The following is a 27,049-nucleotide window of genomic DNA, read 5'->3' as shown; positions in this document are numbered from 1 at the left end:
CATCTCCTTCAAGGTTATCTCTGTATTTAAGAAATCTGGGGTTCCAGAAGATTTGTGAATGAATTGTCAAAGACCCATATGATTAGCAGGGCCCAGCTAAGGACTTTGACTTTCTAAGTCCATCAGTCTTTGCCCTGTATAGTACTGATGATCAGTGTTCCTTTATGGATGTTTGTGGTTAAATCTCTTAGAGTGCCTACACATTTCCCAAATATTGTATAACTTCTGTGATTATCTAATTCGGCTTATTGCTTGGCATATATAGACAAAACAATATTTTCTTACCATTTTGATGTAAAATAAGTTATTTAAAATTTTTTCTTGCATTGTGGTATATAGTAGTCTGAGTTTCATTAAGAGCATGATTTGATACATGGTTCCTACAGAGAAGTTTAATCTGTGTACAAATTTTATTCTTTGAAATTATCAGCTTCATTTTGCATCAGTGTAGTATGTGAGTCTCTGATAATAGGTATTTTTGTGTTTCATTTTTTAACCTTATTTGAAATTGTTCCTATAAGTTTTTATACTTATCACCTTGTTATAAGTTTTTATACTTACCACTTTGTTAGTGATACTGCTGTTCCTAGTTGATACTTCCTTCTCCTTACCATGTAGTCTCCCAAAATTTTTTTTTTTTTTAAAGATTTTATTTATTTATTTGACAGAGAGATACACAGCGAGAGAGGGAACACAAGCAGGGGGAGTGGGAGAGGGAGAAGCAGGCTTCCCGCGGAGCAGGGAGCCCCATCCTGGGATCATGACCTGAGCCGAAGGCAGACGCTTAACGACTGAGCCACCCAGGCGCCCCTAGTCTCCCAAAATTTAAAAATACTGCTTCATGAAAAAAAAAACCAAATACTAGCATGTTTTCCTCAAATTATCAGACTGTGAGAATTTTTGCCTACAAAAATTTCGGTGGCTACCTTTTAAATATCTAGATATCAGAAATGGCAAAGTAAAAGTAAGAATTTACTTAAAAAACTTCACTGGTTATTTTTATTTTTACACGTTAGGATTTTTTAGACTTTTTTGTTTGTTTACAGATGTTTTTCAATCAAAGCCAATAATTTTATTGTATTTTGACAAAGTGTGCTATAGACAACAGTGTTAAATTTATTATCATTGTAAATTCATGAGCCATAAATGCATATCCCAAACACATGAAATTGCAAAATTTACATTTTCTTAGTAACCTTAGGTATCCTCAAATTTAAAGCTGGTAGAAATACTTGATGCCCTTTTCCCTTCTTATAGTGATACACATTGCAATTATTCACTGCTCTATAATGGATCATTTTTTATCTCCATCTTGTGTTCTGTTTATATAGAGTATTTATGTTTTCTCATTTTTCTGAACTAAGAGATACACATAAAATAGGTTTGAAGTATCCACTATAATTCATTGCTTGAAAAGAAAGACCTTACACTGATACTGTATGGAAGAGAAAACTAAATCATTTTAGCAGCAAGCTTATAACCAAGATAATATCAGCATTTTCCTTCTTGAAAATGTATCTTCCATATAATAAAGGGTGCAGTATTTTATTAAAAATAATATGACAAATTTAACCTATCACTATCATAAATCTAGCTTAAAGAAGGTCCTCTTATGTTTGATGGGGGGAAAAATAGTAAGATTTTGTTGTAGTCACATGTTCACTATACAAAATCACCAAAAAAACCCACTAGAATGCAAAAAAAAAAAAAAGTGAAATAGTTATGTTAATGATGTAATACTTCACATATTATCCTCTATAAATATACATTCATTTTGCTGCTTACCTATGGTGTATTTAGTAAGGAATTTTGTGGCAGATTACTTTAATAGCTGCATTTTTAAAATGTATTATTATCTTGCTGTATTATACAAGTAATGTATGTTCACTAAGATCATCCAGAAAATGCAGAAAAATGGATAAAGAAAACAAAACTCATAACCTACCTTTCAGAGGTTACCACTGTTAGCATATTGGTATATCCCTTTTTAGCTTTTCATCTTGCCTTCATTTAACAAATAGGTACTGAGCATTTTATAAGGGTAAGGCCCAGTAATCATTGCTGAGTACCGTGGCCGGATATAACCCTGTCCTTGTGATTCTTGCTTAGAGTCTATCAGAGAATATAGACAAATGGGATGGAAGGGATGGGAAAAGCCCCCAAGGTACTGTTAAAACCCGTAGCAAGGGAATTAACCTGGTCGGCTGGGTCCCGCAAATACTCTTGCTATTCCTAGAATGTAGGAGGGGTGTTATGATGTCAGTGCTGTCAGAGGCTTATGTTCTCATATTTTAAAGATTTCACTGGCCATTTCACTGAGGATCTAGAAGAAAATAACATTCTTGTGTGCATAAACCTTCATATCTGAAAAATTCACATTATTTTAAAAACCACTATGGTATCATTATCACTGCTATAAACTTAAATAGACTGAAAATGAGCAAATTTCCAAAATGTCTCTTAGGCAATTTCTTCATTATGGGCTGGAAAGAATTCAGCATTTCCAAATTAATTTTACGATAATAAAAAGTTGCTGATTCACTTGTTATAATTTCTGGAAGTATTTTATTTTATCCAGCTTTAACACTGCTATTGTCCTAAAGCAATTAGCACAGTTTTATAGCAGTTTTGCAATATTTTATAGTAATATACTTAAACTATTTAAAGACCAGTTTTTCTAATAAAATAATTATGTGCTTTGTTTTTACCATTATGAAATATGCTAATAAATTTGAAAAGTAACATGTATTAGATATATGAACAGTACCATAATTCTATTTCATTAAAAACAGTAAATTAATGTCATAGAATGCTATAAGCCTTTTGATTTTTTTGTTTTATTTCTATTTTCATTCTATTCTGTATGTTATACATTACCATATTTTAAACTTATATTACAAAGCAAACTTAGGAAAATATGAAAGCATATTAGATATTAAAAAATTTTAATAGTGGCAAGTAAGCTCTTGAATATGTTGAACCTAAATTCTTCATCATGAATATTAAATTCTATTATCTTAAAATGTTTCATTGGAAAATCTAGACTTATAACAGTATGTTTCATGACATAGTTTCTAGTGCTTTACAGTCAAAACATGAAAATTGCTATAATAGAATATTTAAATATTATAAAATTAATTTTGAAAGCAAATAATTTTGTTATGATTCAAGACTTCATTATAGAAACTAATACCAGAGGACTGAAATATTTGAGTTCTTTCAAGAAAAATTTCATTTATTTAAATTTTCTTTGGCAAACATGTTTTAGTATCTCTTCGCAATCTTTCAGAGCCTCTATCTTTGACCTTATCCTTTCTCCAACTATTGCTCATTTCCAAACTACTACAACACAACTTCTAAGTAGTTGTCTGTACTCAGTACCTTCATTTTCCTTTTCCTCCAAAATTAGAAATGTTTATAAAAAATAAATGAAACAGTACAAAATATTATATATCTCCTGGCTACAGTCATGTAGTGATAGTTCTCAGACACTAAATTGAAGTTGGGAAGATCACTCTGATTTAACTGTTTATGGTTGGGTGTATAAAGCAACATATAGGCACATTAAAAAAAAAAAGCAGTTATAGATCTCTGCTTTGAAAGTTTTTCTCTTTCATACATACATTCAGCTTCATATGGTCATTTTGAGGATAACTAGAACATACAGACTTAAAAGGAGATGCTGAAAGATGTTCTTATTTACAGTAAATGCAGTGAATTTTGTGCAAATCAGTGCTGCAGCTGTATTTTGTTTCTTACTCAGATTGAAAGTCTTAGAGACTAGGATGGAGAATATACCACATATTGTTTTTAGAAGGATATTTTTATGCTGCAGGAAAGGTTTGATTAATATAGAAGATATAAAACATAATGCTTAACAAGCCCAGAAATAGTATTGTCAGGAGTTCCGGCGATCAGGAGTAATTTTTATCATGATTCTTTTGGTCTTTCTCCCATGGTTCACAGATTGCTGTTATAACTCCAATCATTACATCCATGTTTGAAATTAAAGAGGAAGGATGAAGTATAAAATGACATGTTCCATTCCCTCTTTTAAACTATTTCAACTAGGTTTTGATACCTACCACTCCACTGAAATGATTCTTGTTAAGGTCACTTAGTCTCTTTCTTGTCAAATTCAATAGTCATGCCTTTGTTTGAATATTATCTGACCTCTCAATATGATTTGACAATCTATTGGCCATTCCCTCTTTCTTGAAAAATTTTCTTTACTTGGCTTCTGTGACCCCATCATCCCCTAATTTTCTTCTTACAAAACTGGCAACTCCTTCTCAGTCTTCTTAGCTAAATTCTCCACCTGCACTCAAGTTGTATTACCATGGCTTAGTCCTTAAGGCCTTTTTCTTCTCAATTTACATATTATTCCCTAGATGATTGCAAATAGTCCTATAACTATATGTTGAGGACTTCAAAACTTCTAAAACCAGCCCTTAATTCTTCTTCCAAGATCTAAATTCATATACCCAGACATTTGTCTTACATTCCCATTGAATACCTAAAGATTGTCTTAAGCTTAATATTGCCAAAATATAATTCTTGTTTCCTGATCCTTCATCACTCCATCACAACTACTTCTCCCATAGTTTTTACCAGCTTAACCATTTTTGGTGGCAAAAACAGGGAATCCTTTCTAATTACTCTTCTTTTGTTTATTCAGTAATTATTTAGTGAGTACCTACTACATGCAGTATATTGAGGGTAGAGAGGACAGCAAACAGAGCTGATCCCTGATACCAGGAAATTTATACACTCGAAATGTAAAGTGTGTTCAACTCATGCTTATGTTCTTTATACCAGACACCTGGTCAAAGACACCTCTCTGTTTTTTTAGCAAATCAAATTATTTTGTTATAAAATGTTGTAAACATAACAGTAATCATAACTTGTAACACTTACTGAAGCCCTTTGCATATTCTTTCCCCATCCCTTTCCCCTTCCTTTCTTTTTACCAGATGTGACCATATTAATCATTCTCTGGTATGTTTTTATATTTTAACATTTTATATGAATGGCATACTATGGATCCTCTACAATTTGCAGTTTACTTTCAACAGTACATTTTACATTTTTATATTAAAGTTTCTTAAGAGTCAAATATTTAGCTCAAAAACTAGCTTCATACACTTAAAACATACCAACTAAAGTCAAAGTGGTAACACATATACCACTATTATTTAATCTTTTTTTGGATATATTAGCCAACACAATTAGACAAGAGAAAGACACAGTATAAAATTGTAAAAGAGGAGGTAAAACCATTCCTAATTGTGTATACCCAGATATATCAACAGAATCAACTGAAACGCCATTACAAACAATAAGAGAATACAATGAGAACTTCTATTGATAGTATTAGGAAAATCAACAGTAGATAACAATAAAACAATATAGATTATTCAAGACAACCCTAAATTCTGCATCCGTATTCTTTTAATTACCTCCCTAAATTTCAAGAGTGATCAAAGCAAGAAAACTTTCCACTGTGTATATTTCCAAGAAGAGCAAATCAATATATAAGCAGTTCACATTCAAGAGATAAATTAGATATCAAGATGTTACAACAGATTTCTATGGTCTTTTCCAGACCACTCTTCTCTACTAAGAGCTGTAAGATTTTAGAGATAGGAGGTACCTTACACTTAGAGGATGGATCATTTGTTCTTTTTAAGCTGCTGAAAGAATCCCCAGGATCCCGCGGCTAATTAATAGTAGAGCTGGAATCAGAATTCAGGTTTCCTAAGTCGCTGTCTGGAACTGTCTTTCATGATGAGTATTGACTGCAATGAAGCAATATGATTTTAAATAAAATGTTGGCGACATTGTGTGTGTGTATATAATCTGTGAACTGAATTGATCTTATACTGAAAAACAGTTGTGTGATGTTCTTACCCAAGACATCTACATGCGCACAGTGGACAATGTCTAGGCTTTGGTGTCAGACAAACCTGTTTGAATCCTGCTTTGGCACTTACTATTAATGTGATTTGGGGAAAGGCACCCATGACCTCTTAGTCTTGGTTTCCTTACCTGCAAAATGGGAAAAAAACTAACCTCAAAACCTAACCAGAATAAAAATGATCAGTTTTGCTTCCTTTTCTAACTACAATTTTAGTATTTCAATACAAATGATAATTGTTACGCTAAGAATTACTTAAACTTACAATATAGAAATGTTTTCTATTTGTTGATTGATCTACAAATGTGTCTACTATATGCCAGGTTCTGTTCTAGGAAATGGAGAAACAGCATATCTATCCTCTTGGATCTTAAATTCCAACAGGGAAAGACAGACAATAAACCATTAACAAGTAATTTCAAATTTTGATGTAGCAGAAGAAAACACAGGAAAGGGATACAAAGTGTGTGGGAGCACACTTTTCTTAGAGTAGTCAGGAAAGTCCCTCTCCTAACGCGGTGACATTCCTGCTGAGACCTGAATGGTATGAAGGAGCCACTTAGGTACTCATCTGTGGAAAGAGAATGTCCAGGCATAGAGAACAAGAGTGAGGTCCTTACAGTACAAATGAGTGCAACTTGCATGTGCACTAGGAAGGCCAGCATATTTGGCATGAGATGAAATGTTCCATATTACTATGTAGGCCACAGTGGATATTTTATTTGCAATGAGAAGCCATTGAGGGGTTTAAAAATTTAAGTAATATGATTTGATTTTGAATTTTATGCTTGTTTTTTGTTGCAATATAGATAAAGTAGAAGATAGGTAAGATGCAAATAGGAAATAAGGCAAAAGGCTATTGCAACAGTCCATATCAGGAATGAGGGTGTGTTGAAGACCTGTTGTAGTAGTGGGAATAGAAAATATGATATACTTCCGAGTACGTTATAGTTCAGAGTGAGGGCAGGTTGATAGGTAAATATGGGAATCTGAGTGCTGAAGGAGTAGCTAGTTTCATGCATAAAGTTAGAGAACTCCTCATTGACTAAGACCTGTATGACAAAAGTAAACTAAGCATACAAAATCAGATGCAGAGGAAACACCACCATTTGTCTAGAAATCAGAGGCAAGATGAGCATGTTTGGAGCCAGGTAAACAAGCTGGAAAAGTTTACAGATGAAGCTAGAAAGGTGAGAGGGACCAGATGATATCAGACTTTATAGGCCATGGCAAGGAGTTTGGATTCTACCCTAAATACGGGGCTATAAGGAGGACTTCATTCTAGGGTGAGACATTCTTCTGTGTCTTACAGAGATGGCTGTCTTTATGGAAAATAGTTTTTACGAGTATAAAGTGGAAGCAAGAAGTCTGATTAGGAAGCTGTTGGAGTAATCCAGGCAAGAAATGTAATATCCTGGACTAAGATGGTAACAATGGAGATGGAAAACACTGGACAGACTTTATATACCCCTTGGTGATAGAGACAGCAGGCCACGTGTGTGAAATTAAGGAATGACTCCTAGAGTTTGGGTTTGAGCAATTGGGTGAATTGCAAACCAAGAGAGGTATAAAACTTTTGCAGGGAGTGGGAGGGTTGATAGTGGTTGAGAAAGAGGAATCAAGAATTTGGCTTTAAGGGTGCCTGGGTGGCTCAGTCGGTTAACTGTCTGACTCTTGGTTTCAGCTCAGGTCATGATCTCAGGGTCATGAGACTGAGCCCCGCGTCGGGCTCCATGCTGGGTGTGGAACCTGCTTAAGATTCTCTCTTTGTCTTCCCCTCTCCCTTTGATCCTCTTCCCCCTTGACCCTCCCCTCTGCATGCACGCTCTCTCTCCAAAAAAGAGATAAAAGATAAAGAATTTGGCTTTGTACATGGTATGTTTGAGGCACCTATTAAAAGTTCACTGAAGGCATCAAGTAGCAGTGGGTATATGAGTTTAAAGCATGGATATATATGTCAGTGCTGAAGATATAAATCGGAGAGTCGTCATAAAATAGGTGGAATTTGAGGCTCTTCAGAGCCATCTCCAGATAAGGTTATCAAAGGGTAACAGAGTTCTACAGACAGCAATAAAAGGAGGTTAAAAGAAAAGATAGAAGGAAAACTGCGGGAACTAGGAGAAGAAGAAATTTAAGAAAGATGCCAGTGTTGTATTGGTAAGGATGCTTTAACTGCAAGTAATAGAAAACCCAACTACTTTTAACATTTCATACCCTGTATTTCAGAATTGAGAAGATTAGGTGGTTATAGGACTAATTAAGATATTTTGTCTTCTGGAATTATCAGTGTGTTTACTTTTGGCATTAAGCTTGTCTCTCAGTGATCACAAGATGGCTTTCGGAGCTCCAAGTATTATGTCCTCACATAAGAATACATAAAGGCAAGCCAAAGGAAGTGATCCCTGTCTTGTGTGTGGGGTTTTTGTTTTTTTTATTTGTTTAAAGAGTAAGGAATACTTCCACAGAAGTTCCCAGTAGGTTTCTCCCCATATTTTATCTAAAATCAGTTCCATGTTTTTAAACCCCAGTGGGGTCTACCATGACAGTCAAACACATTTTTAAAAACTAATAAATTTAACCAGGTTATTTTTATGGAATTTACCTTGCAATGAGGACTCATTCCTGTGGCATGGACTATTTATTCAAATAATATTATATTTATAATAAGGAATAATCATATTTGCCATGTATTTATACAGGCCTCACAAATATAAAATATTGTCCATTATAGCATATCTGTATATATCTGTGTATATATACATATGTAAAAGAAAAACAAAATTTAAATATTACTTAAGGGAGGTGAATTAAATTACTTTTAGCTTCTCTTCCAAGATTCCGTATTTCTAAAAATTAAAAAATTTATCTGTAAGATTATGGCCTATTTTTTTGAATGATATGCCTAAAAGTTTAAGTCAGTTCTATAAGAACTATAGTTTAACCTCTACAAATCGTTATTCATTGTTCTGATGTATTGGACCTATCTAGATCCCAAGATTATTTTCATTTCAGTTGGACTACACAATAAGATTGTTGCTTTACTCTGGGAGAAAAGCATTAGTTTACATTCATCTACAATCACAACATCATATAGACTATAAGGTAAATCTGGGAAGAACTTCAGTCAAAAATGATAATCAAAGGTCCTTGTAATTTTGAAAAATTATTTAATTATTTTGCTTTTCCTTAATTATTACTATTTTTGAATGATTATCTTTGGGAGTAATCATTCACCTAATTAACAATTTACTTTTTTATTTACTATTGCTTTGAGTCTGGTAATACAAACAATTGAAATTGCAAGATCAAAAAATTAAAGAGACACAAATGGAACAGAGTTCTACTTAATATCATAATGATGGAGATTTAGCTAAGTACTGTTTTTGAAAAGGATCCCCACTACTTAACAGCATATTAGTAGGCCATTGATGATTAAACTCTGTCATAAAGTCAACCCTGGAAGGAAGCAGGAATAAAGCTTATTGAATGCCTTCTGTGGGCCAGTATCTGTGCTAGTCTCCTCACATTTTATTTGATTTAATACCTTTAGCCATTAGTAACAGTTATTATTTTTCAGAGGAGGGAAACAAGTTCAGAAAGAGTAAGCAGTTTTTTTTTTTCAGAGTTGCATAGCTTTGGATAGTGTGTATGTCAAAGTTAGGATTTGAACCTGGGTTTGCTAGTCACCACAAAGCCCAAGTTATACATCCACTACTACCCAATTGCATAGAAGAAACAGGACACATATAAAAGTACATCTAAATAACCATCTGTGCAAAGTGTATAATGCTAGAACCAGAAGATGCTAGAACCAGTATTCCTTTTCATGTCATTTCCTACTCTTTTCCTCTCTCTTACTGGACTTCAGCTGATTTCACCTTCTCACTGTTTTCCTTATCTGGAATGCTTATCCCTTCATTCTTTAATTCTACTCCTTCTTATCCTTCAGATCTCAATGTATTTGTCATTTTCAGGAGGGTGGAGAGCTTCCCAGAAACCTTCAGATCCTTCTATTAAAAGTTTCATAGCACTATTCTTTCATTGAACATATCATAATTGCAATTATATAGTTACTCCCATGATCAATTGTTTTAGTCACAGATTACAAGCTCCATAAAGCAGGGACTATGTCTGTCTAATAGATCATTTTTGAGCACCTAGCACAATACTTTTACATAGTTAATAATCAGAGAGGGATACATAGATGGCTTATATAGCTCTCCAAGTATCTTTTTTTCAAATAGGATATTTGAAAATGTCATTGTATGAATTATTTTTTCTAATGTCCTATATCCTAGATTATGGAATACTGAGAAATACTTTATACTTACAGAATAACTAGTTGGTCATAGAAAAATATTAAATAAGTGAGTGCATTTTTAGGCAAGCTTTCTAACTGATTTGTCCTTGCCAAGAGGCCTACTTTTTCGAACGTATCACTGCATGGTTTTCATCATGGTAACAGTTTAAAACATTTGATCTTTTTCTTAAAAAAGCAAAATAGTAGCTAAGCGGTAATCTGCAAATTCAAGATGTGGAAATGTGGCTATTATTTTTGACACTGATTATGAAATACTGCCATTAGAGAATTTTTTTGCATGGAATTTTCTAAAATAGTATTTTTAATTTTTCTTGAAGCAAAATCAGTGTTTTAATCCATGAAAAATTAATGTGCCATAGGAGATGTGTTACTTGGACATCTAGTGAGCTATTAATTTCCAATAAAACTGTGAAGATTAATGGGTTCACTCTGGGGAAAATAGTATTCAACTTGAAAAAGAGATATTTGAGGCAACTTAATCTATTCACTTGGGAGTAAAGTTTTTTAAAATTCACTTTCTAAACATAAGTCTATTTCTGAAAGATGTCCTTGAAGTTGAATTTATCTTAATAGAAGAACAGTGTAAGTTATATTGAGAAATATTTGTTTTAAAGGTTCACAATACTAATCTTTGGGCACAAGGGAAGGTTTATTATTTTGATGACATAACCCAACTCTGCAGGATATTAATCATTAAAAAAAATACTCTCTTATGTATTATCGTGGTTCAGTTTTCTTCTCTTCACATTTATATGTCTGATGTACTTTCTTCATTGCATTGTAATTATATGCATGCCTGTCTACCAAAATGGAATATGGACTCCTCTAGGCAGCAAGACCTTTTTAGTCATCTTTGTTATTTCCAGCACCTTGCCTAGTGTCTAGCACATGGTCATTGTTCATTAAATTTTTGTGAGAGAATAAAAGGAAGGATTCTAGGAATAGAATTTACTTCAAGAGTTAAGATCATCTTAAAAAAAATAATGTTTAATATGAGTCAATGGATAAAATATATTCCAGACTCTTGTAAAATGTAAAGATTATTTAATCAATACAATCAAGTCTATCATTGGGTTACCAAAAAAATGAATAGATCAATTGATCAATCTTTGGGTTTTGGCTTACTAACATTTTTACTTTGTTGTGACATTTGTACCCTATTAAGTCAGTCTCAGGTCAAATGATATTTTTTTGGAGAAATTTGTTTTGTTAAGCAAGAGTACCTCTTTTCCTCTAGATAACAGTCAGACATCATTTTTGAAGGCTCTGATTAAAGGTTACTGAAATAACATGTCAATATTAATAAGAACATCTGCTACCCAAAAAACTATCAAATGAAATAATAGAAACAAGTCATATTTTACCATATTACAGTTGAATATTGTTCTAATGGTTCTTAAACTGCATGAATCAGGAAAACATGACAATGAACTTCATGTGCGAAACACTATTCTGTATTAATGTATGATTTTACTAGCACTTTTTTTTTTTACTAAAAGCACTACTTTATAGTGTAGAGTTCATATCACAGAAATGCCAGAACCTCTTTATGTATAATTCTGATTACCTTTGCATACTACTTTGGTGAGAAACTTTACAGTATTTAAACCAAAGTACACTTATTTCTAAATCATCCTAAGAAAGATTTTGTTTATTTGCTTTATCTGCTTTTGCTTTTTGTGTTGAGATAACTTTAGATTTTAAGAGTTGTAAAAATTGTATGGAGAGTATGCAGTATCCAGCTTCAAGTTAACATCTTAAATGAACATAGGACAATTATCAAACCTAAACCCTAGTATTATAGTAGTTTTAAGTAAACTATACAATTTATTTGGATTTTACCAGGTTTGCCACTAATGTCCCTTTTTCTGGTCCAGAATCCCCTATTTCATTTTGTCATGGTCCTCCAGTTTGTGGCAATTACTCACTCTCTCCTTGCTTTCAAAATCTTGACACTTTTGAAGAGTATTATTCATTTATTTTGTAGGATATCCTTCAATTTGGGTTTGTCTGGTATTATGATTAGATTGAAGCTACCACAGACCAGAGGTGATGCTCCTTCACCTCCTGACAGAAAATAGGATGTCAATGTTTATTACTAGTGAGGTTAACCTTGCTCACTCAAATTAAGTTAGTGTTTGTCAGGTTTCTCCATTGTAAAATTATTGTTTTTCTTTTAACAATGTAGTTTTAAATCATTTGAGTTTGGAAGACAGTTTGGGGAGTTGTTTTAAATTACTAGAAAACCTAGTGAAGAAATTGGTTTCATGTATTTTTCTATCTAGTGCTCAGTATTTTCATATACATATATATATGTGTGTGTATATATATATTTATATATAAAATGGGGGATTAGATAAGATCTAATAATCTTTCAGCTTTAATATTCTGGGACTTAATTACCCTGAGGAGAACTGAAGTGAGTTAAGAGATGTCCCATACATAACATAGTTGTTTTACAAATTAACCTCAAGTCCATCTTTGAATTTGATATGGCTTTTGAGATAAATACTTCAGCAACTTCCTGCTTAACAAGGACATTATATATTTAAAACAACTAACTGCAGGTCTACTATCTAGACATTTTAATACTTAGATATGAAATTATTTCTTAGTCTAAAAATTGTCAGTTTAAAACATTTACATTATCTAGCCTCAGAAACAGTAACATTAAAAGAATTTTAATTAGTGAAATACTGTCAGCTTATTTTTTTATCTTAATGCAAACTATAGTTTTCACTTTGATAAATTCCATTCGGTGAAATCAAGTTTTGTAAATAACAGCAAATTATGTAGATAATATAATTTTCATTAAGGGAGTTTTTGGTACCTTTTACTTTTTGAATGTCTTCTATGTAGCTTTAAAGTAATATTAAGGTTGTAACATTGCCATTTATGTAAATTCTATTTGTTTCTTTGACAGTGATTTGATACATATGAGCTATAACTATCCTTTCTTTAGAATGTCAGAATTCAGCAAAGGAAATATAAAATGTATATTCTTTCTTTCTCTCTCCCTCTCTTTTTATTATGGTTTCAATTAAAATGGCCAGAGATTTTTCTAATGGCAGTATAGAAGTTAGTTTTGGCAAAAAGTTAACCTTAGGGCCTTACTAAGCAAAAAAAAAAATTTTTCTTTTTATAAAGTGTCTTTTAAAATCTGTGTTGCATTAAACTCCTCATTGTATTGTGAAGGATAAACAAAATGATGTCACACCCTGTTAAAGAAGACACTCTTGTAGTGGCCAATTCCAGTATCATGGTTATTGTTTCTGTTAATGAATAAATAAATATGCTACATATAAGTATTTTCCAGCTTTTATAATAAACTCAGTTATTACTGAATCATTTCTGGTCATAGTAAACAATGCATGTATCTGAAAATTTTAATGAGCCAATCACTTTTTTTTTTTAATCCAACATGGAAATCTCTTGACTACTATACTTTGGTGATCACCATATCTCCTATCTTGCATATTTCAACATTTTTAGACACTATTTTTATCTCATTTTAATTTGATAGAATTTTTTTAAACCCCTGGGAATTTAAATGTGTTATATTTAGGGTAAAAAGTAAAACAGTATAAATTTAGAAATGTCTCTTCTCCTTGAGTATCTGTGGGGAAAGTAGAAATTTATAGGTAGTGTATTTAAATATTAGCACCTTTGGGATTTTTGAAATATTACATTTAGTGAATAGTAGACAATTTATATAAAAAATATTTTCTAAAGAACCTCTTTAAATATATCTTAGTATATTATAAACTTTAATATATACTGAACTTGTGAATGTTCTACCTGGAGGGTGGAAATTTGGCAGAGTAGGAGGATCCTGAGTTCACTATGGATACACTAAGGAAACAACTACATGTAATGCAACACACTCGGAAAACGACCTGAAGACTGGCAGAACAGATCTTCCACAGCTAAAGACATAAAGAGAAGGCCACATTGAGAAGTGCTGGAGACACAGAGACATGGTCAGAACCCAAAAACCACCAGGGTGGCAACCCACAAGTGAGAGGAATATCACAGGCACAGAAGACTGGGGGGATCAAGGCCCATATCAGGCACCCCCATTCCTAGGGACCTGCACTGGGAAGACAAGCCCTCATAAGGTCTTTGAAAATCAGCAGGACTTAACTCCAGGAGAGCCAGAGGGCTTATAAGAAACTTGAGTCACAGTTCTTAAAAGGTTAGCATGCTATATCACTGAGTTCAAGACCCAGCACAGAAGTAGCAGTTTGAAAAGCACCTGGATTATATATGAGGATTTGTTGACTAAATGGGTACCAGAGAGGCAGGGATCTGTGGGAGCTTTTTCCAGGAACAGAATGGTTGGTGGGCACCATTTACTTACTCCCCATCAGCCTAGATGGCCAGAGGCTTGTGGGAGCCAGTTCTGACAACCTCTACTTTGATAGGCCCACTGCCCCACCCCAACCTTCCCCCTATGGACCTGCCCTACCCACCCTGGCAGGTACTCCTCCAAAGTGTCTTGCACCCCGCCACACCCAGCAGGCAGCCTCATCTGGGACCAGCATTCCCCCCACAGCAACTACTGCTCTGCCACCCTTGTCCTGGACCAGCACTCATCCCAAGCAGCTCCTGCCCTAGGGAGAGGGGAAGATAGCCCCACTCAGCAGCACACTCAGAGTTGTTTAGCTGGTTCTCTCAGCCAGCTGCATGGTGAAGCCATGCCCACCAGTGCACCCACATAGTCACAGCTGGTCATTGCAGAAAAGCAGGCTGAGGGCAAGCCCTGCTCACCAGTGCACCACAGTGGCTTCGGTCAGGCCTCTCATCCAGCCATGCTCAGGGCAAGCCCTCCTTACCAGTGTGCCCACAGTAGTTGCAGCTGGTCATTGCTGACAGCTGGGCTGCAAGCAAGTCCTGCCCAGCAGCATACCCATTCCTGCCCCAGCCACAACAGGAGGGCATATGCAGCCCACACAGGGGATACCCCTGGAGCACCTGGCTTTAGTGACCAGAAGGAGCTATGCTATTGGGCATCTCAGGATGCCTTCTACATAAGGCCACTACTTTTGAGACCAGGAGATGTAGCTGACCTACCTAATAGATAGAAACAAACTCAGAGAGTCTGACAAAATGAGGAGACAGAGGAATATGTTCCAAATGAAAGAACAAGACAAAAACCCCAGAAAAGAGCTAAAAGAAATGGAGATAAATAAACTGCCTAATAAAGAGTTCAAAGTAGTGGTCATAAAGACACTTACCAGACTTGAGAGAAAAGTGGATGAACTCAGTGAGAACTTCAACAAAGAGAAAGAAAATGTATATATATACAGAGCTGAAGAATACAATACTGAAATGAAAAATATACTAGAGGGAATCAACAGATGATTAGAGGATACAGAATAGATCAGCAATCTGGAAGACAGTGTAATGGAAAGCAACCAAGCTTGAACAGCAAAAAAAAAAAAGAATTTTTAAAAATGAGGATAGGTTAAGTGATCTCTAGAACAACACTAAACAGTTAATGGATCAATGAAGAATCAAAGAGGAAATTAAAAATAACCTGAAGACAAATGAAAAAAGAAACCTAATGGTTTAAAATCTTTGGGATGCAGTGAAAGCAGTTCTAAGAGGGAAGTTGAGTGATACAGGCCTACCTCAAGAAACGAGAAGAATCTTAAATAAACAACCTAACTTTATGCCATAATAAGGAACTAGGAAAAGAATACATAAGCCCAAACTTAGTAGAAGGAAGGAAATAATAACGATTAGAGCAGAAATAAATGAGAGACTAAAAACAATAGAAAAAAAAAATCAATGAAACTAAGGGCTAATTCTTTGAAAAGATAACAAAAATTGATAAACTTTTAGCCAGACTCATCAAGAAAAGAGAGGACTCAAAATCTGAAATGAAAGAGAAGTTGCAACCAACTCCATAGAAATACAAAGGATTACAAAAGACTACCATGAAAAATCATATGCCAATGAATTGGACAAAGTAGAAGAAATGGGTAAATCCCTGCAAATGTAGTCTTTCAAGAGTGGATCAGAAAGAAAGAGAAAATCTGCACAGACTGATTACTGGTAATAGAATTGAATCTGTAATCAGAAACTCCCAACAAACAAAAGTGCAGGATCAAATGGCTTTATAGGTGAATTCTACCAAATATCAAAGTAGAATTAATACCTATTCTTCTCAAACTATTCCAAAAATCAGAAGAGGAAGGAATGCTTCCAGATTCCTCTATGATGCCAGCATTACATTGATTAAAACCAGACAAAGACACTACAAAAAAAGAAAATTACAGACCAATATCCCTCATGGACATAGATTCAAAAATACACTAAAAGGATCATTTACCAATATCAAATGGGATTCATTTCAGGGATGCAAGGATGGTTCAATCAATCAACATTATATCCTTAATTTTGTTAAATGTGCTATAAAAATCACATGATTATCTCAACAGATGCAGAAAAAGTATTTGACAAAATGCAACATCCACTCATGAAAAAACCTCAACAAAGTAGGGATAATTGGAACATACCTCAACATAATAAAGGCTGTATATGACAGGTCCACAGCTAATATCATACTCAATGGTGAAAAGCTCAAAGCTTTTCCTCTTAAGATCAGGAACAAGACAAGGATGTCTACTCTTAGCACTTTATGCAACATAGTACTGGAAATCCTAGCCACAGCTATATGATGAAAAAAGAAGTAAAAGGCATCCAATTAAAGGCACTCACATTTACAGATGACCTGATACTATATATAGAAAACCCTAAAGACTCCACCAAAAAACTCTTAGAACTAATAAATGAATTCAGTAAAGTTGCAGAATATAAAACTAATATACAGAAATCTGTTGTTTTCATAAACTAGTAACAAATTAGCAGAAGGAGAGATTAAGAAAACAGTCCCATTCATAATTGCATCAAACACAATAAAATACCTAGGAATAAACTGAACAACAACAAAAAACCAAAAAGGTAAAAGACCTATACTTAGAAAACTATAACATATTGATGAAAGAAATTGAAGATGACACAAATGGAAAGATATACCATGGTCATCAGTTGGAAGAATTAATGTTAAAATGTCCATCCTACCCAAAGCAACCTACAGATACAATCTATATCAAAATACCAATAGTATTTTTCACAGAAGTAGAACAAATAATCCTAAAAATCTATATGAGACCACAAAAGCCTTCAAATAGCCAAAGCGGGGACACCTGGGTGGCTCAGTTGGTTAAGTGTCTTCCTTCAGCTCAGGTCATGATCCTGGGGTCCTGGGATCGAGTTCCACATTGTGCTCCCTGCTCGGTGGGAGGCCTGCTTCTCCCTCTGCCCCCCCCCTCCACTCCTGCTCGCTTGCTCTCTCAAAAATAAATAAAATCTTTAAAAAAAAGTAGCCAAAGCAATCTTAAGAATAGAGGTGGAGGTATCACAACCCCACGATTCAAATTATACTACAAAGCTATAGTAATCAAAACAGTATAGTACTGGCACAGACATAGACACACAAATCAATGGAACAGAATAGAGAGCCCAGAAATAAATCCACGACTATATGGTTAGTCTTCAACAAAGGAAGCAAGAATATGCTTGGGAAAAACAGTCTCTTCAACGAACGGTGTTGGGAAGACTGGACAGCTACATGGAAAAGAATGAAACTGGACCACTTTCTTACATCATATAAAAGAATAAACTCAAAATGGATTAAAGACCTAAATGTGAGACCTGAAACCATAAAAATTCTAGAAGAGAGCACAGGCAGTAATAAGCCGTAGCAACATTTTTCTAGATACGTCTCCCAAGGCAAGGGAAACTAAAGGAAAAATAAACTATTGGGACTGCATCAAAATAAAAATAGTTTGTACAACAAAGGAAACAATCAACAAAGACAACTTACTGAATGGGAGAAGATATTTGCAAACGATAAGGGGTTAATAGAAAATATATGTATACATACTCAGTACTAAAAACAAAAACAAAAAATCCATAAGAAATGGGCAGAGGACCTGAATAGACATTTTACCAAAGAAGATATACAGATGGCCAACAGATACATGAAAAGATACTCAACATCACTGATCATCAGGGAAATGCTAATCAAAACCACAAAGAGATACCACCAGCTATCAAAAAGACAAATAAGAGTTGGTAAGGATGTGAAGAAAAAGGAACCGGTACACTGTTGTTGGGAATGTAAATTGGTGCAGCCACTATGGAAAAGAGTATGGAGTTTCCTCCGAAAGTTAAAAATAGAAAAACCATACAACACAGTAATTCTACTTCTGGGTATTTACATAAAGAAAAGAATTTAAAAAGATACATGTATCTCTATATTTATTGCAGCATTATTTACAATAGCCAAGATATGGAGGCAACCTTACTGTCCCTGGATAGCTGAATGGATAAAGAAGTTGTGGTATACATACACAGTGGAATATTACCCAGTCATAAGAAAGGAATGAAGTTTTGTCTCTTATAATAACGTGGATGGACCTAGAGGGTATTATGCTAAGTCAGACAGTGAAAGATAAATACCATTATGATATTACTTCTTTGTAGAAACTAAAAAACAACAGATGAACACACAAAAAATTCAAACAGACTCCTAAACAGAACAAACTGATAACTGCCAGAGGGGAGGGGTGTAGGGGAATGACAAAATAGGTGAAGGGGACAAAGAGGTGCAAAGTTTCTGTTATAAAATAAGTAATGGGGATGAAAATTACAGAATAGGGAATATAGTAGGTATTTTAGTAACTTTGTATGGTGACAGATGGTAACTATACTTATTATGGTGAGCACTGGGTAATGTATATAATTACCAAATCACTATGTTGTACAACTGAAACAAATACTATGTCAACAATGCTTCAGTTAAAATAAGTAAATAAAAACAAATAAATAATGTACTACATGGAAAAACATGGAAAAATGTATATATAGGATTTGTGCTGTCCTCACTTAAAATATATTTATGTTGGCGCATTATAGAATTTGAGGTGTTCTGTTTTTATTTTTTTCTATAATCATTCCTGACTACATTCCAACTTACCAACCTAAATTCTTCAAACCAAGTAATATCTTTTAAAGCAAAAATGGGGGCACCTGGGTGACTCAGTTGGTTGAGTGCCAACTCTTGATTTTGGCCTGGGTCATGATCTCAGTCCTGAGATCAAGTCCCATGTTGGGCTCCATGCTCAGTAGGGAGTCTGCTTCAGAATCTCTCTCTTTCTCCCCCTTCCCCTCCCCCTGCTCGCACATGTGCTCTCTCTCTCTCTCTCTTTCAAAATAAATAAGTCAATCAATAAATAAAGCAATAATGTTATAAATGAAGGTGAGTTATCAAGGTAGGGGCTTCTAATACAGAATCTAGTATACACTTCTATGTTCATTTCCCAAATATTAGACTTCTACTAGAGAAGGAGAATTTTTTTTTTATCTTCAAGACCATAAGTTCCACCTGTAGAGAATAGTGTATTCTTAGCCCTAGAAATATCTTAAACATATCTGAAATACCCAAAAATTCAATTTATGGAAGTTGTGCTTTTTTCTGATGTTTATGGGAAGATACAAGGATACAAGCTTATAGAATTGGGTTTATGCTTAAGAGTCTACCCTAGCTCACATTTACCATTCGTCACTCATTTCATTTCCTTTCTTTTATCCTCCTTATTTTGCCCAAGTCTCACCTTCCACTCACTGATCTTCATTTCCTTTACTATAAATACACCCTTCTCTAGATGGTTGTGCCAGTCCTTAGGGCCTTTCTTTCCAGAGAGATTTCCAAATTATATATGGGGAATGCAGTGTTTTATTTTTTAACTTTCCCATTTCCATGCTGCCAGAAGCAACCACCAAGTAAAAAGTGACAAGAGGAACTAAAGACTTAGAAAAGCAAACCGACTCCACTAAATCTGCTCCAAAATCACAAATTGGAGATAAGGGCCCAACAAATGAAATAGAACTGTGGATATATTCTTATACATGAAATTAGATATACTGCCCTTTTATCAATCTTACTTGCTATTAAAATAAAGGGTATGATTTTATAATTTTAAATAAAGGGAAATTTCCTTTATGATTTCTTGTTTGAATTTAAGTAGAGAGAAAAGGTAGAAATTTACAAAATAGCTCCATTCTGTGTAATGACATAAGTGTTTGAGCTAGGTTTACTAAGAACCTCCCAAGTTACTTTAATTTTATAATGCAGCCTAGACTTTCTAATTAAATATGCAACTTCTGTCTTAAGAAAAAAACCCATCGTATGCCTTTTACAGTATATTTAATTAAGCATTTCTTGTAAGTTCATTTCAGTATCTATCATGGACCACTAAAGTTGGAATTCAGTTGTAAAGTGGTAGATTAATTGCCTTTTGTATTAAATGAAATAATCTCAAATATGCAAAGTCAGGAAATTTAACTGTGGCCTTCAATTGCTTATTCAATGCATTGGAAAACTGAATGCAGAAGTACAGAAAAAAAAGCCAAAGGTTGTTAAATGTAGCACATCACACACATCTTGCACTTTACTTAATGATCCAAGTGTTTATTACTATGAAATAAAATGCACCATTTAAAGAACTATGGTGGAATTGTAAAACATTAAAAACTCTAATTAATTTTAGTCTGAAGCATGCAGCATGCCCATTTTGCCTAAAACATTTTCATTATCATCAGTATTTTCCAGTTATTAAGATAAATTTTTTCCTCATTGTGCAGCACTGGCATATTTTCTGTATTAAAACCACAATCTTAAATGCTGTTGAGAATTATATCTGGAATATGCTTTAAGTGAATAAAAAAGTTTTTGACCACAGGATTTGAACAGTATATATTGCTTTTCAACACCTATTCTATAACTAACATAACAGGTTAGGTGTACATAGTTTTTTGCCAGGAGACAAATAGATAGATATAAACATAGCTATATATATGCTTATTAACATAGCTATATATATATATATATATATATGCTTATTATCTCTATGCTTATGTATATTAACATAAGCATACAGATAATTTTGACTATTAATTTGAATCTAACTACAATAATTCTTCTCTGGCCAAAGGAATATTTAAAATCTAAAGATTATATATGAAAATGGAAATAAGTTAGTGCTTAGCTGCACCTTCTGGCTTCATTTTATTGTTCTACTACCATGTATCTGTCTGGTATGAATAGCAAATTCAGTGAAGTAAAAACAACTGAAACCATTCTCTTTGTAAACATTGACCTCCATTATGCTTACTTATTTCTGGAAATAGTTCAAATGGCCAGATTATAGAGGGATTTATTAAAAGAAAGCTTATATTCTCTGTTTGAAAAATAATCCATGCTCAGAGTGGAAAAGTAAGAAAACACATGAAACAAGGGAATAAAAATTAAGAACACCATTATGAACATTAGAGATACTTACGAAAGGAATTGTAAGTACAACAATGAAAGGCAAACTCTTAGTTGTATATTTTCAGTGTAGGCAGCTATAGGTGCCTTGAAATTTTTTTCCACATAAAATCTTTGCACATACATGATACTTATTTTGGGTTTAGAAAACTTTCATTGAGTTGCCATTTTTTGATCTTATTTTGAAATAACTTTAGACTTAGAGAAAAATTGCAGAAAATACACAGATAATTGCCATTTGCCCTGCATCCAGCTTGCTGTAGTGTTACCAACCGCTCTAACCAAAGTAAATTACTGAAACCAGGAAATTAACATCAAGACAATACTATTTACTAGTGCATAGACCATATTTAAATTTTGCCAGTTTTCCCACTAATATCCTTTTTACGGTGCAGGATCCCACCACTGTCTTTAGTCCTCATGTTCCCTTAGTCTTCTCCCATCTGTGATAGTCCGGGCTTTGTATTTTCTTTCATGACCTTGACAGTTTTGAAGACTACTGTTCGATTATTTTATAGAGTGTTTATGTGGTGTTTTCTCATGATTAGACTGAGGTTATGCATTTTTAGGAAAGATACCACAGACCAGAGTTGTGCCCTTTTTAGTATATCATAGCAAAAGGTTAGTGTTAATATATATTGCTAGTGATGTAAACCTTTATCACTTGGGTATGGCGATATCTGACAGCTATCTGCGCTATAAAGGTATTCAAAGTCATCTTTAAATGTATAAAGAATCAATGGGGAAAGTTGTCGCCTTGTATAATATTACTTTAAAAGAAGTCATTTAATTTGGCTGTCTCTAGGGTAAAGGCAGAGTCATCTGTACTCAGACTAATTTGAGTCCAAATATTACATAAGCAGTAGAAATTCCAGCTGCTAAAATAATTGCCCTTTATTTGGAGTTAGTTATCTCCTAAGAAAAGGGGAAAGCAGGATGGATAGATTTGATTAATTGGCATCAGTTCTTTGAACTATTATGAGAACTAAGGCAATTTTGTAAATAAGGAAAATTGAGAGCGCCTCTGTTCCAATTGATGGGGGAAGCTTGAATAGCATTTAAGCAAAATCTTGCAAGTTTTATTCATTGATAAGAGGGATTTAGTTTAGATAAGAATGGCAGTGTTTTTACTGATTTCTCTGTTAGAATAACTCTTTCAGTCTTACGTTGCCACCTAGAGCATTAGACCATAATCCCATGGTCTATATATGCCTAGAAATGATCATTGTCCTTACTACAAGAATGCTGTCAGTGTCAAAAGAGCAAGAAGGCTAAAGAACCACCTTAGTTATTTGGAGTTATGAGTAGTTGTTATGTGAGTGGGTATTCTTGAAATTCCACATGTAACTAGCAGGTCTGCAAGATTGTTACAAACAACATGTTTTCTGGAGTATGAATTAACAAGCTTCAAAGTTAAGAAGTAAGCCTGTCTACACTTTCCAGTGGCCCCAAAGGGTACATTTTCTTGCTGGCTGCTTCAGAATACTTCATGAAACAAATGTCAAAATTGTCAGGACTGCCAGTAAGAAAATGATCCATGTAGCAAGGGTCTTCTTTCACTGGGAAAAAAACAGATGTCTTATCTCAGCAAAGAGTAACAAAAACCTGCCATTTATCAGAAGAAATTTTTGCCTGCCCTTAATATCTAGTAGTGAAGAAATACTTTGATAAAAGTTTCCTTTCTTTGCAGTTTCATTCATTATGCAATCATTTGTCAATATTTGATTTGCTGCCTGAGCTATTTTAATGATTTTATTAATCTTAATTGCTTATAAAATTCTTATACAAATTGACCTGTAATGTTAGAAACACAAATTAGCACTTCCAAAAAAACCAAAAAACAAAACAAAAGCAAAGCAACCTCTAAAATCCTTTCTGGAGCTTTATTGTGTCTAATTCTAATGTTTTTATTTATAATGATAAAATCTGTTACTGTTATTTTCATTTTTCTGATGATGTTCTACGATAGCAATTACAATGTGTTATACTCTAGCAGTTAGGGTTAAATGCCTTTTCCTCCCCTTCATAATCCTTTTCCTCATCCAAATCACAGTTATCCTTGTACAAAGGAAAAAAGGGATTGGATCTTATTACCTATGGGAATTGTTTAAAGGCATAGAAAGGCAATATATTGTAAGACATGTCTTCAGCATAAAGAAAAATGTGGAACAGTTCTTCACCTGTCCTGAACAGAAGGCAATGTTACAAGAGACACTCATTTATAAACTAAGCAGTTGAACCTTGAATAATGCAGTGGGGTTAGGGGTGCCAACAACCTGCATGTGACTTTTGACTCACCCAAAATTTAACTAACAGCCTACCACTGACCAGAAGCCTTAGTGGTAACATAAAGAGTTGATTAACACATATTTTGTTATGCGTATGGTATACTATATTCTTATAAAGTAAGCTAGAGATGTTGAGAAAATCGGAAGGAAGAGAAAATACATTTACAGTACTGTACTGTATTTATTGAAAAATATCTGTGTATAAGTGGACCTGCATAGTTCAAACCTGTGTTGTTCAAGGGTCAACTGTATATACTTTATTGCTAAGAAAAATTCAACAAAAAGACTGGCATTACAAGAATTTTAGTTAAATATGAAAGTAAAGTTTATAGATGCTTCCTATTATTATTAAGCCTTTACGTTTCCATTTTGACTTGGAGTATTATTGAAGGCTGTTGGGGAAAGTGAGATAACCAAGCTCATTAAACCAGTACGTCACATCAGTGTGGGAACTTAGGCTGTCCACATGATAAAGGTTCCCATCCTGTCCTTCAAATTAAAGGATATGAGCTTGATAATGGCCATTTTGGCTAATGTTGCTTCAAACATTCTTGTTTTTAGTACTGTCCTGGAAATTGTAAGATTTTTAGAAGTGTGACTCTTGGATAAGGAAGAATATTATGCTTTTCCAAGTTACATTAGTTTAGGCAGACTTCTCTTTTATTCGTTTTTTATTCCACTGTTCCACATAATTCAGAAATCATTTATTGTACTCCAACTATATACTAAATGTGCCCTGTTGACGGTAAGAGTATAATATAAAAAAATAAAGCCCTGCCTTGAGGAACATATAAATTCAGTGCTACCTAGCAAAAAATTCTTGCCACCTTTACCTGCTGATTTAACACTTCCTGTCAGTGTCTCACCCAAAGAAGACAGTGGAAAGAATAGAGCAAGATTTGGTTTTTATTGGAATCTAATCAAAATGTAATCTCTAGAAACTCTTGTCCAAAAGTGGAAACTATCTGTTCAAGAGTCAATCGAACATAATATCTCTGTTCAATAGAGATAAATTGGAAAAAAAAAATTAAACAACATACAGTGGCTATTATACTTAGAAAAAGATGTTAAAATTTCATTGCCAAATGATATTCAAAACCCCATCTCTTGTATGCCACATATTTATAAATGGCCCAAGTTGGATGATAATATTGATAATTTCTCCACTTTTATGGTGTTGACAAAGTCTAAATCACGGATGGTGGTGAACTTTGAGAGAGACAAAGTATATAAAGGAAGCTTTCTCCACCTTAATGTTTACAGGCAAGGATGTGGTTTTTTCATGGGAAACAAATATATATGCCTTGATTTGCGTTTACTTAACGTTAATTTACTAAGCAGAGCTCAACAATTATTTAATTGAATTGAATTTGGTTTTATATGATTCAGAGATAGAGGGCGATGTATTTGGTGATACTGGTATTATTGTTGTCTAGAGATACTTAAGAAATTGCTACTCATGCTTTAATTCAATAGAAGAGACTATGCTTCTTAACTTCAGTTAATAAAAATGAAAGATCATAAATTAGAAATATTAGGAAAGCAAGACTTCTTTATACTTGGTATTGTTGAAGGAACATAGATGATGAAATGGGTTACAAATTCTAAGATGAAATACTTTTCCAGACTCTTCATTATTTATACTTTGGAGGTCACCATAATATTGAACACAAGATGCACTTCATTCCTATGGAGATGGACATTATGAAGTCACTTCATTTATTCACCATGTTCCACAGGAACCTGCTGTGAATTATGAAGCCACCACTTAGAATCGAAACTGTAGAAGGTTGTAAGCATTCGATAGCCTGACATGCCCATGTTTCCTATTTTAGAGGTGACTGATCTTCAGATAACATATGGTGGTACAAGTAATTGGAAAATTGGCAGACCTGTCAAGAAAGTATGCTAGATGAGACAAAAACACCATGCTGGAACACATAAAGTGTCTCAGAAGTTAAATATATATTTTATCAAACAGTGAAGTAAAAATACCTGATTCACCTTCTAAAAAGGACACTTTTTATGGGCAGGTGTTTTCAAAAGTAATTTTTAGGTCATTAATAAAATAAGTTGCTTTTAAAAACATAGAGAAAACTTCAGTCAATGTGTAGTGTAAAAGAAAATCCACTGTAAACACTTAAATGTTACATAATTTTACCATATTGTTTTCTAGGATTACCAGAATCACAATAGCTAATTCTTCAGAGAATAGAATTAAAATGTATTAAGTACAGCTGATAAAAATGCCCTAAAGTTTATATTTTAATGTTTTCTAAAATTTATTTCACAGGAAGATGAAAATGAAGCTGAAAGAAAAAATATATCTCAGGAGCTCAGCATGGAACAGAAAAATCCAAAGAAATAAAGGATTTTCTGTAGTGTTTTGAAAAGTTTGCAACTTATGTAGTAGCAGATAAAATTTCTAATTGTAAAATGTTAAATTGTAAAATCTAATTTGCAAAATGTTCTCAATAAAGTCGTTGAAAATGAAACAGGACCTTGCATTTGGAATTTGTATGTTTTCTAAAGCAATTTAAACTTTTACATAAAAGACTTTTAAAATACTATTTTTAATTCTGAACTGAAATCTGAGAATAGAGACACAATTTTCTCTTATCTATAACCTGTAATCTGTAAGTATTAATACAGCTGGATGACCTAAACAACAAATCTCTGACAGTCGTTTTTCCCCTTAATAGTCTCTGTTGTCTTCTTCAGGGGCCTTAACAGAATTCCAACTATTAATATCGAGAAAAACCAACATAGTTCAGAAATGAACAGGGAACACTTGCATGCAAAAACACTTAAAATCAAACAGTGCCACAAGATGAAATACCATTTTGTGATTTCATCAACTTATGTATGACATACTACTCTAGGATTGCAGGTAAAGGCTAAAAAAATAATTTAATATTCTCTGCAGCAGAAGTAGTACCATGACTTTTAATTCATAAAATATCAACTAAGGACCTACTATTTACTGTGCCCTACACACTCTTCCTGGACGTTTCAAGAACAGTTCCCAGCTGTATTTCTTTGGCTTAGGAATTTTTTAAAATTCCTTTGATACCTATCTTTATCAGAGAGAGTTCTCATAACAAGACATTTTACTTCCCCTG

At 33.8% G+C, this 27,049-nt stretch overlaps 1 protein-coding gene across 4 annotated transcripts in view; it reads left to right on the top strand.

Moving 5' to 3' along the window:
• PHF14 (PHD finger protein 14) overlaps positions 1-26,422 on the top strand; it is a 195,611-nt gene extending 169,189 nt beyond the window's left edge. For all 4 annotated transcript variants that reach the window (XR_014139322.1, XM_081800474.1, XM_081800473.1 and 1 more), the window contains one exon: positions 26,221-26,422. Coding sequence is in view for 3 of the 4 variants with exons in the window: in XM_081800474.1 (XP_081656600.1) it covers positions 26,221-26,295 (75 nt within the window). In the remaining variant the exon portion in view is untranslated. The remainder of the gene's footprint in view (positions 1-26,220) is intronic.
• Positions 26,423-27,049: the final 627 nt, after the last annotated feature.

The sequence above is a fragment of the Leptonychotes weddellii genome, chromosome 12 (genome assembly GCF_054177405.1).
Source record: "Leptonychotes weddellii isolate Sample4059 chromosome 12, ASM5417740v2, whole genome shotgun sequence".
NCBI lineage: Eukaryota > Metazoa > Chordata > Mammalia > Carnivora > Phocidae > Leptonychotes > Leptonychotes weddellii.
Note: the sequence above shows the minus strand (reverse complement) of the source record. Positions and strands in the feature narration are given on the sequence as shown.